This window comes from Bacillus rossius, chromosome 2 (assembly GCF_032445375.1).
Source record: "Bacillus rossius redtenbacheri isolate Brsri chromosome 2, Brsri_v3, whole genome shotgun sequence".
Classification (NCBI taxonomy): Eukaryota; Metazoa; Arthropoda; class Insecta; order Phasmatodea; family Bacillidae; genus Bacillus; species Bacillus rossius.
Window position 1 is genome coordinate 57362037 of NC_086331.1, and position 18076 is coordinate 57380112.

General features: G+C 34.8%; 1 protein-coding gene across 4 annotated transcripts in view; it reads right to left on the bottom strand.

Moving 5' to 3' along the window:
• LOC134529305 (max-binding protein MNT-like) overlaps positions 1 to 18076 on the bottom strand; it is a 233690-nt gene that overhangs the window by 87811 nt on the left and 127803 nt on the right. Inside the window, exon 1 of one of the 4 annotated variants that reach the window (XM_063363215.1) lies at positions 22 to 106. The exons of the other annotated variants lie outside the window; for them this stretch is intronic. Within the exon in view, the coding sequence (XP_063219285.1) occupies positions 22 to 28 (7 nt within the window). The 5' untranslated portion in view covers positions 29 to 106. Of the gene's footprint in view, positions 1 to 21; positions 107 to 18076 lie in introns of those variants that run through there. 4 annotated transcript variants of the gene reach the window in all.

Sequence of the window (18076 nt, forward strand, 5' to 3'; positions counted from 1 at the left end):
CAATTTACATATTTTGCTCACCAAGCATTTCCAAAATTCTTCCAGCATATTTTATCAACTATAGCTCCTCTTGGATTTTGGTTTACACAGGTGTATGTAATCAAATCTGAAATACAGTATGTATTGATGGACACTATACTGAAGTTTGTTATCAAAATGGGGTAAAGTAAAAACAAAAAAATAATAAAGCACCCAAGAGAATTCATTGTAAACCATTAAAAAACACTTAAAAATGTAAGAAAAAAATATTGTACAGGTGTAAGTTTAGTGACTAGCTAATCTAAAACACTTTCCATTTTAAAACTAGGATTTTGAAGATACTGATGCAAGACGACTCCAAATGCAAGAAGACTCCAAATGCAAGAAGACTCCAAATGCAAGAAGACTCCAAATGCAAGAAGACCCCAGATGCAAGAAGACCCCAGATGCAAGAAGACTCCAAATGCAAGATGACTCCAAATGCAAGACAACTCTAAATGCAAGATAACTCCAAATGCAAGATGACAAAACTGCAAGAAAACTCCAAATGCAAGATGACTCCAAATGTAAGATTTCTCTAAAATAATCAGATCAAATATATAAAAAGATTAAATAAAAGAAAAAAATTAATAAAACACAAATAACTGTCATATTTGATGAACTTGAATACAAAGTGAAATGAAGGAAAATATGCACTCTAATATGTTGCATATTCATACTGGACTTGAGTTTTTAATATCAATTTAAGTCCCAGTGTATAAAAAAAATCATCTTTTACTGTTGAATTTTAAGGAATGTATTTTTGTAATATATACTGCTGCTATAAAAACCCAAAAACAATATTTGAGAATAACAAGGTAAAAGGTAAAGATAGGCTTCAATAATGAACAATTATACACAGATAAGCTTGAAGCAATTGTACCTCCAAAATGGGCTCCAAACCACTGCAGAACTCACAAAATTAATATTAGTGATGCCAGGGGTAGGGACTGACATATCAACCAATCTATTTTCATATGAATCAATGACTACATGGACATAATTAGAAAAGAATACTGGAACCGACCAATCATTATGTCACCTAAAGATATGCAGTCCATTCATGTAACTTTTCAGATGCAAGTACACTTTTACAGTAAGAATATTGGTGGTAACAAGTTAACTGTGATTTAAAAATGTTGTATAAACAAGGAAATAATATGATAATAATACATTACTTCCACCACTTAAAAATTATTTTAAGCATTGGGTCACTGTCATTTTCACATGTTAAGTTAACAGAGAATATAAAAAATAGTTCTCAGTATTGAAATATATCAATAATATGGTAGTCAAATATAATTTAAAATTTTGTGTTAGTTAAAATTAGGAAATAATATACCTACTGTTTTTGGGATTTGAATCAACTATTTAAAGAAGGTTGATAAAAATTCAGCATATAAAACAATGAGAAGCACCCTTTACTGGGAATTAATTTTAAGCTTTTCTACTTTGTGAGAGAATATGCTAAAACATGCAATATAAGTAGTGAGAACTAATTATTTAATCACTGATCTGCATTTTCTTATAATTTCTTTATTATTTATCAATATTATACAGATTTTTTTATCTCATTATATTGTTATATTTTTCATAGCCACACAAGCCATGCAAGTTACATGTCCCCAACACACAGCTTAAAAGTGCAGAAAGAAGTATGTTATGATAATTTACAGATCACATGAGTATTTTCGAATTTGTGGTTTTATAAACTCTTAAAGTGATGGCAACTAAAATTAAGTACTACAAACAAGCATTTTTTTTATATTCACAAAGTTAAAAATCTGTCTGATATCTCCTATCTCCATACAACAGATTCTATAACATTTATGTTTACTGTAAATCCTATTTACATCAGTCATCTTTACCAAGTTCATTCACTACGAATAATCTTAATGATATAAAACTAAAACATTTGTTCCACAGGTCTTGAGCAACTGGCAGTTGGAGGTGTTTTTAAAGTGTAAGCTAATTATCACAATTTAATATAAACATTGGTAGTTATATTAAAAGCTTACAAAAAAAAATAAAACAAACAAAATATTGAAAATACAAATTGGCACCAAGTCATCAAAAATTTTTATCACTATTCCAAAAATAGATTCTGGAAATATAAGTAAATGTCAGATTGGGTATGTTGGGCTGTGACAGTTATATTTCAATTTTTTTCCCATGTTGCCTACTTTAAAACAAAATCAAATGTACATGGGCTATGTCAAAAGAAATTCTCTAAAATCATAATTTTATTACTACAGTTGAGAATTGATACTAATAGCTTATTATGAAATCCAACACATAATTTTATGTTATTTTTTAATTACATACTTGTAAAAAGTTTTATTATAACTATGAAAGGGGGCCATGACGTTTTGGGTGGTCCAATCACTTCCCTCTATTTACGACAATCAGGTTCAATTTCAGATGAGGTCAAAATTAGAATTTTTTTCACAAATGAGAAACTTGAGAATTTTTGTCATGAACCAATGATTTTCTCTGGGTACCTCAGTTTCCCTTAGCAATGTATTCCCAACACATCTAATTCTAATTCCTCAGCCTTATCTTAAACGAGATGTTGAATATAATACATTCATTCATAACTAGTCATAAGTTAGAACCAGTAATACCACAGATTTGGTGTGAACCATTGGCCATTGCCATGGAAAAAAATAAAAAAACTTATGGGGTGTTACAAACATAAGATGAATTACCAAAGTGAATCAATTTGCTAAAAAAAAAAAAAAAAAAAAAAAAAAAAAAAAAAAAAAAAAAAGTTCATCAGCCAAAACACACATATTTCCAAGACAATGATCTCTTAAAGAGAAACTATGTTTCGGAATGAAACTCAAATATTTCAAGTAAAAATTGTCTTTACACTATATACACACAAGTTCAGCATGCTTGCCTTCTCAGAAACATGCATTATAATAGTAGAATCATCATTTGCACCTCTGAATTGATACATACCTATACTTTGTGAATCTCATGGGAAGGACAAAGGACCCACATAAATGTTTTTAATAATGGCATCATACTGCATTTATTTATTTAACTGTTTAATACTTATACTCTTCAGTTTACGATATAGTACCTATATAGGAACTAGTTTTTAATATAACTGAGCAGAAATATTCTTGCAAAGTTTACAAATTCTTAAGACATACAAAAATAACTATACAATAATGTTACAAATTAAAATTAACAAAATTCTCAAAAAATAAAATGTTTGATTTTAAATAAGAAACATATTATTTTAATTTGAATTCCATGAAACAGCTAATGTTGTACTGAAACCTCTACCACAACTCTGCCTCTGTTTCCGCTTCATTGAAAACAATTACTAAATGACTCTCTGGCCAACCGATTGGTGTGGTTTCTATAACCCAAATCTCTATGAATTGTGAATTTCCAAAGGATAGATGTTAGCATAATCTGAGATAAAATAGTCACTGGAAGAGAAAGTCACTGGGAGAGTAATTTGTAGATAACTGTGGGTCATATCAGTGCTGTAACACAATTCCTCTTCTTGATCTTCAAGGCTAATCAGGTCTTCGAAAAATAGTCTCTCTTTAAGTCAGGACCTTAACTGCAATAACAGATATGTTGCAAAGCCTCTACAAGAATAAAAATATAAATTTCTTCTATTGATAATTTTCCATTCCTGAAAGGCTTTCGTAAGTTTAACCATAATAAAAAAGCATAATTTCCCTTAAGCCAAATTTGAACATTTTTCTTTCCATCACAGCATTCAAAGCAGAATCTTTCATAAGAATCATGTCAGATGCTCTCCCACAACTTTCAACATTGATCCATTTGAAGCCATAGTCTGCATCCACTGTCGTCAACCATACAATGTAGAATAATTTTAATTGTTGAATGTTGGTTGGTGGGTAAAGGAGTTGCAGCATTTTTTTCATCCAGGGGCTCCACAGCTAGTAGGAATTCAAATGCATTAACGATTATGGTTGCACAGATTGCCACTCTTTTACACTGTCAGGAACCTTAAACAAACAGAAACGTAAAACATTAGAATTATTGAGACCAAAAATATATACCATGTACTAATATTAAGTCTCTCTTCAAACACAAAACTTATCAGTGAATGCAAACAGAGGATGGTATTTCTATTGACAGGAATGAATGTGAGGAGGAAACTTGCTGGGATATTTATAAAATAATTGTTCCAACAGAATAAGAATTTGTAAGCTGTATTTTACACCATTCCAGAAGAAAACTAGGGTCAAGTTCAAAATACGATACTGGCCTTACTATTGGTCAGAAATAAAGGAGGGAAAATGTATGACAACATGGAAGTTAGCCAATGATAACAGACTGTATTGCAGAATGAAGGAATATATAGTGTGTAATATTGGCAAAAGCGAAATCCAAGTAGCATCAATATTGGGTAGCGCCATGAAAAAAAAAAGTTAGTGCGAGAATTGGAGCAATCGTGGAACAAGGAGTGAATTAATAAGTAGAATTAATAATTTTTAAGAACAGAAAAAAATTAAGTACACAACAAGTATTACGTAGGTATTACAAAATTTATTAGATATGTTGCCACAAGAAGAGCAAAGTCGTGTTTATTTTTATTGAATTAATATAACGGTGCAGTGTAGAGAAAGAATGTGCAATTATAGTAAACAGGAAAGAGATATGTTTTGCGAAATACAAAAATTTAAATCGAGAAATGGCAAATTTTTTGGCGTAAATTTAATATGTACACGGAAAATACTGACAGTAAACGATTATTGCCATAAAGCTAAGAAAGGTAAGTGGTTTTTAAAGGCTGTCAAATGTTTGTGATATTTAATTGTTTTTTATGCGCACTTATTTTGATGTGTTAGGTGAGAGGTGTGTTGTGTTTCATTTGTAATGTAAGGTGAAATAGTTTATTTGGTTAGGCGAATCATACAATGTAGTAGGTAATGTAAAAAAAAAAGGCTTGTTTTTCTATAGGTAAGTTTTGCAATCGTTGAAGTGATAAAAACAAAGCAAATGTTTTGGTGAGGGTAGGTCTTCTAATTATATATATATATGTTTACATCGCGATATGGTAGAGATATTGATGAAGTCTGCAACAAGGCTATGCTGAAATTATTTCAACCTCTATGTTTTTTTAAGGTACAAGTACGGGAATGGGTATTTTGGATTGGGAAGATTCACATGCTTGGTTTGCAAAATATATTATTGTTGAGAAAAGAAAATTAAAGTAAAGAAAAAATTTGGTATCGTATTCTATATAAAATTATAAAATGTAGGAAATGTATCTTTGGTATCACATTCTATACTTGAAGAGGTAGGACATAAGTATAGAACATGATACTGTGGAAAATATTACTTCTGTATCATGTCCTACACTAGAGTAGGTAGGACTGAAGTACAGAACACAATACTGTGTGAAATACTACTTTGGTATTGTGTCATATGCTAGAATAGGTAGGGCTGTGTTATTGAATATGATACCCGAAAGTTTGTTTGATAGAGAAATGTGGTTTGTGCAAAACAAGCATGTGAATGTTCCCTGCCCAAAACTCCCATATTCCCACACTTTTCCTGTAAGAATATAGGGGTGGTAATGACATCAGCGCTTCCATGTCGGTGACATAATCAATATTGTTATGGTATCGGGATCCAGACTACTCCCAAAAGCTTAAGGCCACAATGGTTGGTTTCGCCACAGCCATCCCTTTCTCAACAGTTAGTTACCCACCTTCTCACGGCACTTCCTCAAGTCGCAAAGAGGCATCTACTTCAGATTACCAGGCCACTGCTCAAAACAAACTACACCAAAAACAAACCAAGTCTGCAACACTGGATCCAACTTAACAGATACTTTTGAACATATTACACAACAATAAATAAATCAAGAGTTTTGGATAATAGTGTGTATGATTTTGTTTTAAGTACAAATACATGACATTTTTCATCAATGTGGGTGTTTTTAATTTATTCAAGCAACAAATTAAAAAATTATAAATACTCTAAACTTGTATGAGTATTTAAAAATTCCCTTGCATGAATAGTCAAAAACATTATAGATTACTTTCATTTGGCTTAAAAATCATTTTGTATTTTGAAGGACAATCAAATAGTATAACCTATACAAACAACAGGCTTCCACCAATTCCTAAAAATATTGGGCATTGTCAAGTATTATATGGTTCATGGAACAGCATCTCATGATTGAATTTCTTGCCGCGCATTTCAATGTAAATATTTTGTCAAATTCCAATGTTTTAAACTGTAAGGTATGAAGTAATTTATAATAGGTATAAAAGCCAGACTTTCTGTATTGCACAAAAAATCAATGGTTATTCCTTTAAATCATTAAAAAAAAAAACCTTCCAACTTAAATATGTGATTTTCTCACAGATATGTCATTAAAGCAAGTCCTTACAAAATGACATCTTTCACATGCAGATTCAAAATTTCTATTTACTCTAGGGTTAAATCACATTTTTTTTTCTAAATGACAGGCAAGAAAAGGGTGTGAAACCCATGCTCACAAAGTTGTTTCAATTACGTATTGTCTTGACAACGGGGTTAAGAGAGACACAAACACACAAAACATATGGAAATTAAAAACCATACCAGCATTTTCCTTGGAGTTGCATCAGGAAATCATGGAAAAAGTGATGTCATGATGGATGAACTGGGATTCAAACCAAAGTCATTAAAAGAAGTCAGTGCATCACCTCGCTCTATTATTTCCATTGTGAAAAGAGGCTCACAAATTTTTAAACTATCGTATACTAAATATAATTCTGAAATATACAGCTTAAAGCAAAATGACAAATAATTTTTTTAAATTTTTAAAGAAAATATCATAAATATAATTTTTATTTGCCCATCTCCTTTATTATTCCCTTTATAAAGTGTCCTATGCATCACTGATCATTAACCAAAAAATACATCATGCTCGCATGGTGAGGGTTGCTGGTTCTGTCCCAACCACAGTAGAACTTAAATTTAAGCAGCACTAAATTGGTACTCTAGTGGTTCAGAATCTTCTATAATGTTGAAGTGCTCCTAACCTCTGTGTCTACGTAAAGATTTGCGACGTAAACCCCTACCATTTACTACAGCAAAAATTCCTAACTGATTTTAAAATAAATTTCTCATAAAGAATGGCTCCACATAAATTAACACATGCCACTCTCACATTCAAGGTGTTCTCTCGAGAGGGTCCACACCCTAAGAGAGTAACAAAACCAACTTTTTAAAGCTGTAGGCTTATGTATCTTCAACTTAGATAGTATTCACGTGTCCATAATGACGTGAATGTAATTTTAGGGAAAACATAAGATAAATGGGGCTGACATTAGGCACAGATGCCAGTGGAAAACACTGCTCGACGGTTTCTCTTAACAATTCTAAGACAGATAATAGATCAGACACTATAAAACATCCACCTGTTTGCAATGTTTGCCAGGCAATTTAAACCTTTCACAAAATATTTTGACAGCTGAACAGAAAAGTTCATTGTTGAAAGTCTGCCTCTAAACATGGCTTCATAGCATAATAATTTTAAATACTATTGTCTTATGAAACACCCTTTTCATTAAGTAAAAACTCTCACTTCATGAATATACAACCTTCAAATACAAACTATATATTATAGTAGACCAAAAAAATGTGAGCTAGAAAAAAAAGAAAATGTATTATATGGCAAAGCAAAGAAATAAGCCTATATGTTAAGTTTCAGTAATAATCCCATGTTATTTAGACCCAATTTTGAAATATTTTTATTTTTTGCCATTATGCAGAGTGTATCAAAATTCATGTTACAACGCTTGAGGGTAGACAGCTCTTATTATTTGCAACCATTTTTGCCAATAAACATGTTGCCGGAAATGCGTAGTTAAGCCCCTGTAGCCCCAGAAAGAGTCAGCGTAGGCAACCCGTTGGGCTTTGTGCGAGACAGACGATGCTGTGGTGAATTACGTGTTTACAACGCCGGGCAGCGCTCGAGAGGACTGTACGATGTCGAATTTTACTTCCGTTGGTGGCGGCCTCACCTCTTTTCATCCATTCGTGCCGTGCCATAGCACTGCGCAGCGTGACATCGCAGTGTCGCAGTGTGTTTTGATATCACTGGTAGTCTGTCGTTGACTGTTCTGTCGTACAAGCAAACTCGTGGTGTCATTTCTTTCGCTGTGGTTCTGAAAAGGGTGACATTTTAGTGGAGCTCAATATAGTACACGTTTAGTGAGTACACGGACATGCTGCTTGTTTACGGGGAAGCTAGACAAAATGGACGAGCCGCCCGTCGTCTGTACGAAGAACGATATCAGGGTCGTAGGATTCCAGCTCACACCATGTTTGCAAGACTTACTCAGCGAATGTGTGATACTGGTACATGTGCCGTCACAAGACCAAATGCTAGTGCTCCACGCAGGGTTCGTACTCCCAGTTTTGAAGATGTACTTCAGAGATTTGAGGAGAGTCCGGATACAAGCACAAGGACAGAAGGTTCCGATATGGACGCTGACAAAATGGCTGTTTGGCGAGTTCTTCATGAGCAACTCTTGTACCCGTACCACCTTCAAAAAGTGCAACACATGGGTCCGGCGGACTATCCTCTTCGCATGACCTTTTCTCGTTGGTACATTCTAAGAGTATTGAGGAACCCCGAGTTAGCGGTTTTATTCAGCGATGAAGCCAAGTTCACTCAAGACGCTATTCTCAATTCGCACAACAGTCATGTTTGGAATGATGTCAATCCGCATGCAACGTGTGTTACAGCTCGCCAGGAACGTTTTTCAGTTAATGTGTGGGCCGGTATTGTTGACGGCGTACTCCTCGGGCCTTTTTTTCTTCCGCCACAACTTAACGGCGCCGGATACTTCCACTTCCTTCAGAATGAACTACCAGGTCTTCTTGAAGAGGTTCCATTGCATGTCCGACGTGTGATGTGGTACCAACATGACGGGGCACCACCTCATTTTTCCCTGCAAGTGCGAGAGTATATAAACCAAACTTTTCCAAACCGATGGATTGGACGAGAGGGCCCTGTCGCATGGCCACCAAGGTCACCGGACCTAACCCCGTTAGATTTCTTTCTGTGGGGTTACGTAAAAGGGCTTATCTACGCTACGCCAGTAGAAACGGTAGAAGAGCTTACACAGCGAATCATTGAAGCGTTCGAAATCATAAGGTCGACTCCACACATGCTCCAGCGTATCCGTGAAAACATGATTCGCCGTTGCCACCTCTGTGTCGCTCAAGGTGGGCGTGTTTTTGAGCCGTTGCTTTAGGCTGTCACGTTGTTAAAACGTATGCAACAATTTCAATGTTGTGAAACAAAGCTGAAGCTGTGATTGATTTCAGAGTGAAATTAAAATCTGTGCCACGATTAAAAAGGTTATTTCTCTAAGGTAAATGTACCAGTAGTCGTCATGCTAAGAAGAGTTTTAGAAAAAAAAATTGTGTACATAACCTCGTAGGTGTATTACTGCCCCCTACATGTTTGTTTTTAACATCAAACTTTACTCTACAATGCTATCCAACAGTCTTCGATAAAAACAAATTATTTTTGTAGATTTATAATTTTGAATAAAGTGTGATTTCGAGCCAGTAGTCGTCATGCAAATTTTCATGTTTGCCAGTGTTCGTCACATGTTTGTGCCAGTAGTCGTCATGTGCGATTTCGGCTGCATTAGTTTTAATTCATGGATCCAGAATGATAGTATTTTACTATTTGGGCTTCAAATTTTATTTGGTACTATATTTTAAACATCAAAATGGCAATTCATAAAGATCGTTTAGTAATATAATGAATAATCCTCATTAAATTTTGAATTTACTTACAGCACTCACGGAACAAAGAGGGACAGCACAACTAACATGAAAATATTATAGAGCTGTAGCAAACCGTACGTATTCGGTACTGAGTAACGTGTGCGTCGTCTAGTAACGAGTAACGAAATGTTACATACGGCTGCATTTTGTTACTCGCATTTTTCGTATGTTTTACGCATGCACGCGCATATTCGATGAATTTACGTTACAAAGAACGTTTATTAAGTAAAGTATAATTTGGAAATTCCTCGTCCAAGTTTTTTTTACTTTTTATTTAAGGTATTATGTGTGTAGACAAAGTTTGAGATTGGAACAGAAACAACGTAACAAAGTATTTTTTCACAAATTAGAAATGTGTATGATTTTGTTTTTCACTATCGCGTATTTTCACGTTTTTTTGTTCTTATCTTAAAAGAGATAATATAATAAAGCCGCTCTAATGAGATTTAATTGTTTCTTGGTTAACAAAAACGGTTTAAATATCAAATATTGTTAATTGTTTATATTCTATTTATTATTATTTACGCGACGTCATACTGTACGCGTACGCAATACGACTCGATTCGTTGCTGCAACATAACATAGCATGTTATGCGGTATCAGAAGAAAAATTTAAAAATGAATCAGGGCCCATCTTCCTACCCAAGGGCGATTTGCCTTTGTGTTTATAGGACAATGTGTTTCTTGGCACACTCTTTTTTTCCGCTGCTCGTTTTATACTCATACCATTCGCTACATCTTTAAGAGCAGCTTCCATGGCTGACTTTTCATACAACAGTATTTTCCGTTTTGGCATTTTGCCCTGTAATTAAAGAATGAGACACATTATAATGTTTAATTTACTTATTAATGTCAAAATATATATCGAATGACCCCTAAATTAATTTAAACAACAATGCCTACACAATTTCTGCAATCAATAAAGTAAAGTAATTTCCGACCCAGAAGTCGTCATACACATGCATCGGAAGTCGTCATAGCTGACGACTACTGGATCTGATCATAATAATGTACTTTGCCTATCAACAACAAAGAACCAATATTATTTAAGAACTCTAGGGTGTAACTTAGCACAACTTTAAATAAAATAGTAAATGTACCAGTGTTCGTCAGGTATGACGAACACTAGCAATACAAGGTTTTTATTGATCCAGTTTTCGTCACCCTAACTAAATCATACAAAGAAAACAATTTTTTTTAAATAAATACTTTCACCTCTTCAAGAACATTTAACCAACACATTCAGCACAAAACATTGCGAATAAACATGAAAAATTACAGAATTAGAAGTAAAAATGTGCACATACTGTCCGGACCAAACGTTCTGATAGCTGGCTGCGCGGGGGTGAAGGGGCAAGGCGGCGGAGGGGCAGGCGATGCGCGCGCAGGTCGGTACGTGTAGCGTTCAGCATGAAAACATTGCTACGTGACCAACTCGCAGCGCGTGTTACGAGTAGAGGTGTAAAAGTAACGAAAATAAGCGTACCCGTATGTATTCGTTACTATAACAATCAGTACTCGTTACTATCGTATCGTTACTCGTTACATCTGATACCGCATAAAATGCAACGAATCGAGTCGTATTGCGTACGCGTACAGTATGACGTCCCGTAAATAATAATAAATAGAATATATACAATTAACAATATTTGATAGTTAACAGTTTTTGTTAACCAAGAAACAATTAAATCTCATTAGAGCGGCTTTATTATATTATCTCTTTTAAGATAATAAAATAAATGTGAAAATTTGCGATGATAAAAAACAAAAACATAGATATTTCTAATTTGTAAAAAATACTTTCTTACGTTGTTTGTGTTCCAATCTCAAACTTTGTCTACACACACAATACCTTTAATAAACAGTAAAAAACTTGGACGACGAATTTCCAAATTATACTTTACTTAATAAACAAACATCGTTCTTTGTAACGTAAATTCATCGAATATGCGCGCGCATGCATGAAACATACGAAAAATGCGAGTAACGAAATGCAGCCGTGTGTAACGTTTCGTTACTCGTATATAGACGGCGCACCCGTTACTCAGTAACGAATACATACGGTTTGCTACAGCTCTAGTTACGAGACGTACGGAAATGGACGGACGTGGACGTGGACGTGGATGTGGACGCTGCCGACGGCCTCATAAAGTTATTCATAGTCGAAAAAGAGACATTATTGCTAAAGTAGTGAGCAATGACTTCAATGCCTTAAGGGGGAGGTTATCAATACATTGTTTATTTATAGTATACCTTTATATTTTTGTTTGGAAATTGTATTTATTCTGTAGACATTGATACTTACGATTTTGCTATTGTGAATTATATTGTATCTTTCATAATTTTGTATAGTAGCATTTTATTGTCTAATTTTGCATTTTACAGTATTATGCATTTAACCAAAACCGGCGACCAGGTCAGTTTGATTTTTAAATTCCTGAGATTTATGTTTTATTGTTTCATGTAATTTAACGAGTTAATTACCCGTACAGGGTGATTTTATTTAATTTTCTTTCTACAGTATGTGGCACTTTTACCAAGAGAGTATTATATTTTCATGTAATTGATTTTTTTAAACTTATGCTTGTGACGAGGTATATTAAAAATACGTTTTTCCCCCTGCAGTAAACTTCATCTGCTAAATTTATTTGCGCGTAACATATTTATTTCATTACACATTCCTTGATACCGACTCATATCTATATTTAACCTTGTTTTTCAGCTAACAACATTTGGAGACAGATGATTATTGGATAAAATATCTGTCGAGGTGAAATTCAGACTACTGGTAACGTGTGCATTGCATTCATATGGGTTGATTACATTGCTGTTTTTGGGTTGCTAATATAAGTCACACCATCAGTTTTACATTTCTCGTTATATAGTGAAAAAATTATATGGGCCTAAGGTGTCATGATAAGGACGAGTGAAACCCAAAGCGTTGTGGCCTGGGGAGCGATGAGAAAGCGATACACGCATATGTTTTTGTAACAGATATAACACGTCCGAGCCGTGACGGGCCGTGCCGAATGTGCGCCGCGTGTGACCGGGCCGTGCCGACACTACGCGCCTACAGCACTAGGGAGTCCAGCTACCACAACGTTTGGTCCGGACAGTACCTCCTTAGTGTTTTAGTATAGGAATTCCCCTATTTATCTTCACTGCTCTACGAACTTTTGATGCACGGACTTTTTTTGATTGAAAATAGGGTTTGTTCAGAAAACTATTGTGGTAATTTCAGCTAGAAAGTCTACCAAATTTTTGTCAATATTTAAGTTGGCGATATATTGAGCTACTTCTCTATTATTTACATTTGAAGTTGCTAGTGACGACCATTGGAGCAGTGACGAGTACCGTTGCACTTACCTTACTGGAACGCCCGCACATCCACAACATAACACTCTACAACGGGTTGCCTACGCTGACTCTTTCTGGGGCTACAGAGGCTTAACTACGCGTTTCCGGCAACATGTTTATTGGCAAAAATGGTTTCAAATAATAAGAGCTTTCTACCCTCAAGCGTTGTAACATGAATTTTGATACACTCTGTATATACCGACAATATCTCAAGAGGGTATAATATAAATAAAACCATATTTTATATCAACTAAAAGGTGTTTTCTCAGACCATTTGGTCCACTGATCAAGACAAACTGACTGTTGATCCGTAGATATTTAGATTGATTCTGGCAGTCGCAATTTTTAAGTTTAAAAACTTCCTTCCCATAGTTCAGGACTGGGTATAGTGTTGCCCATTCACATCATACTGTTGTGAGAGGCAATGGTATACCACAACAAAATCATCTGGCCAACTCTGTTCTGGTTATGGCAGATTAGAAACCAAACCAGTTTCAGGCTGACCACTCCATCATCAAGCAAATGAAACCTCTTCAATATAAGACACTTGGAAACCCACGGGTCAGGGTCTTCTTGATCGCACTTCAGTATTAGTCAAAAAGCAAAATTGTATTAAAATATTTAAACTATACCAAAAATGCAATTGTGACATACATGTTTTCATGTTTCTGCTCCTTTCTCTAAACTAACAAGTTTAACATTAAAAGATTAAGTAAGCTATTGTTACTGGAGGTTTCCATGAACCCGTTACAGTTTTTCTCCACGACGTACAAAGTGTGTGATGGACGCAAGCCGAAGTACTCCCAATGGAAGTGTCCCTCAGTTCGCCTGTGGATTAGGAGACTCTTGTTCGTTTGTCCGCTACATAGCATCGGAAGTTCTGCCCGTTGTGAATGCTTTCCGCACAGCTTGGAAGAACGGAAGAAAGAACATTCTGGGTTATTAAGACAGTTGACCCTGGTAGGGTTGACATCGCGTGCTTACGTGATTAACTAATTAGGCACGTTATGGACTGCAGACATGGGCGCTACCACATGGATAGGCACTAGGGTGGGACGAAAAAATTGATTTTGAGTATCGAGTTCTAATAGGACTCAAAAGTTGCATATTTGCATGCTGATCAATGAGAAAATGATTAAAAATATCATACGTTTGATCTTCAGTTCTCGCAAAGACCCTTAAGTTTGAAAAATAGATAAAAATCACTTATTTCAACTTTAGACTTAACCCTTTTAGTGCCAAAGTCCGATAAATCGGCCTTGCCTTTTTGTGCGAGAATTGCCAGGGCCGAAAAATCGGCCCGATTTTTTTTCCGTTTTCAAGACAGGTTTTTGTTACTAGTAGCGCATTCTACCTTTGTCTAATGAAGTGTCCTACTATCTAGTTCCTTTTTCTGAAAACAGGTAGCGTATGTGCCCTACTATTTAGTTCTTTTTTCTCACAACAGAGAGTATGAGTGTCATACTGCTGGATATCGCACAGCGTAATAAACCGCGTTTTGCTGCATTTTTTATTCTAAAGAAACACTTTTCCTTTTGAAAAAAAAATTGTTTCTTTTGTAAATTCTTTATTTTAATTCTTTTATATCATGAAACTGTTTTCCAGAAATTTCTACAAATGTATTTTTTTTTCAAAGTTATGACAACAATGGTTCATTTATGTAAACGATATAGAGCCATTCCACCTCAATTCAGGCAGTTAGCAAGATAATGTGTCAGGTCACCATCTCAGATTTGCTTTAAAAAATTACAGCAGTTACAACCAGTGCAGACAAGAAGTATGCCAAAAGGATTTTGTCCCAAAAAATTTTTTCCCCATGTTATAGCCTTTTGAAGTTGGTTCAAAATCAAAAAAGGTGGAAAAAGGGGTGTTTTTTAAATGAGCGGCATTTCAAAACTATTTTACTGATTTTGTTGATTTTTTTTTTATTTTGTACCTATTATAGTGAACTACAGAGTGGAATAGTTCCAATGAGCCCAACGACAATATCTTTAAGGGGGGGAAACTAAAAAATTTGGCAAAAAATTTAGATTTTTTTTGGATTTTCAAAAAAAAAATTTTATGTGGAATAATCAATTTTCATAAAAAGTAATTCTGGTAATATGTAGACCTATTACAGTAGTTTTACAGGAAAAATTGTTTTTAATTCTATGATGCTTGGAATTATTAAAATTTAACTTTAAAATTTTCAAAATTTGACAAAAGTGCCATTTTTGATTGAAAATTACTGAAAAACCCCATATTTTAAAAATCTGAAAATTTGTAACTTTGTAGTCCTCACCTTTATTAATAGCATGCACTTTGTTGGATAGTGTGTTTTTGCCTGTAAACATTTCTAGAATTTTTTGAAAATGTAATGTCATTACCTTTTGTATGTTGTGCATGCTCAATTAATAAATGTTTTGTTGGTATCTAAATAGTATGTGATAATTTGTAACTGGTTTTGTATGAGGGGAAACCTTGGGAAATATGAAGGGGGAGTCCCTATCTGAATATTCCCAGGCGCTTGCTGTAAGGGGAATCCCTGGTAGCTTGAGGGAAATCCCTGGTGACCATAGGGGGAATCAACTACAAGACTACAAGGGAATTCCCAAACTTTTGCTGTTACAGTTGTGTTGTGTGTGTTCATGGGTGATGTTCAGCTAGTGAACTAAATCATGTCTGACTTTCATAGTACGGAGAGAATTAAATGTGTGGACTACATTAAAAGGCACAAAAAAAGTGTGTATAAAAGTAAATGTGTGAGGATGTGTAAGGTGAATGATTTAGCAGATGATATTCAAAAGTTTGTGGGTGTATCTGTTTCAGTAAATAAAAATGATATTTTGTGTAGCAACTGTGTTACTTTTTATAAAAAGAAATTTCTGGAACTTGCTGAAGATGCAGAAGAAACATCCACATCAGAGAATTTTATTCCGGAGGATGAACTAGTAAGTGTTTTAAATAGCAGTCTCATTAAAACATTAAATGTAGAAGTATCACCATTGAAATCCCCTTCAGAGGTGAGATTGGATAGGAGAGAAGGTTATGCGAGGAAAAAGAAGATAAAATTAGTTGATGAGTTAAAAACTTCTGCTGTGAACAAATTACAAGACATATATCACGTGCATCTTTCAAGTGAGTCTGATGATGAAATGCCTGTGTGTGTCAATTGTAGTCTATGGTTTTCGAATATTGACTCAGCTCTTCATACTTGTAACTACAATGGAAAAGTACAGCTACTAACATTGGTACCACAAACATTTAGTAAAACTGTATTGAAGGAAAAATTACCTTCAGTGTCAAAGTACCTCATTGATAAATGTCGCACAGTTATAAAAAATAAGGGAATTTATGCTCAACCTGACCCCTATAGTGGACATCCTTTACCTACACAGGTACAAGATCTAGCATTATCATATTACCTAGAAGATAGTAAAGACTGTTCAAGGGAAAGTCCAAACAAAAAAGATGTTATTTGCATTAAGGATGGTAATGGCGAGAAAGTAAAAAATGTTAAAAGATTCATGACAAGGTCCATCAAAGAGGCATACAAAGCATTCAAAAAAGATAATCCTCTTATAGAAATTAGTCTTTCAAAGTTTTATGCCTTACGACCAAGATGGGTGAAAATTCAGCCAGAACAGACTGTGTGTTCTTGTATTTACTGCAGTAACATGCAACTTATCTGTGTAGCTCTTCGAAATGTAACAAATAACCAAATTGATGAAGACTATCTTCTACTGAAGTGTTTGTGTGACGAAACAAGGAATGAAGATTGCTGGCTCGAGGAGTGTGGTGACTGTCCTGGCACAGAAACATTAACTGTTGAAAACTTTGGCTTGGATGAAGGGGAAGAAGTTACATTTGCGATTTGGGAACATGGTGACCTCATAAAAAAAACTGTATCTGTAAATAATTTTCTGGAACATGTAAGGCATTGGGTTAAAAAAGCTATTCCTCACAGTTACATTAGGAAAATACAAAGGGAAGGAATAGCTGAAGCAAGAAGTTCTGTCCAACAAAATAATGCTCTTGTTTTACATTTTGATTTTGCTGAGAACTGGTCAGTTGTATTGCCTGATGAAATCCAAACTTACCACTGGAAAACTGATCAGCTTTCACTGTTTACCTGTGTTGCATACTTTGGTGCGGAAATAAGAAGTTTTGTTATAGTATCTGATGATATAGCTCACGACTCTGCTCACGTTCTCTGTGCTTTAGAGGTTATAAAACTGGAAATTTCAAAATTTTGTCAGTTAGAACTTTTGAGTTCAATAGTGTACATTACAGATGGGGCAGCTGGACATTTCAAAAATAGGTTTCAGCTGTATGAACTATGTAAAAATACTCAAACTGTTGAAAAAAAATGGATTTTTTCTGCTACAGGGCATGGCAAAAGTGCATGTGATGCAATAGGTGGTTTGTGTAAACACTTTGCAACTAAGTTCAATCTTCGGGCAGAGTGTGTTAATGCCATTAGAGATTCTGCTTCATTTGTTGCTGAAGTAGGTAACCTTGTACCAAAGATAACTCTATTGGCTCTTGAAAGTAAAACAATTCAAACGTATAGGTCATCTAAGGAAAAAGAATGGGCTACTGTAAAACCAGTTGTTGGAATACAATCTAAACATTACTGGCTGATTAAAAATGAGACATACATGGGATGCACAATTAAAGATAAAATAGAAATAGTTGTACAATCTAACCAGATTAAAACAGATTATTCAATAAATGATTTCCAAGTAGGCCAGTTCGTTGCTTGTGTATACGATCAGAATTGGTGGATGGGACAGATCACTGGTATATCTAAAGAGTTGAACGACATGACAGTGTCTTTTATGCATCCCCATGGTCCAGCTAAAGGGTTTCAGTGGCCACAGGAATCTGGAAAGAAGAAGGATGAATGTCCGGTGCCACT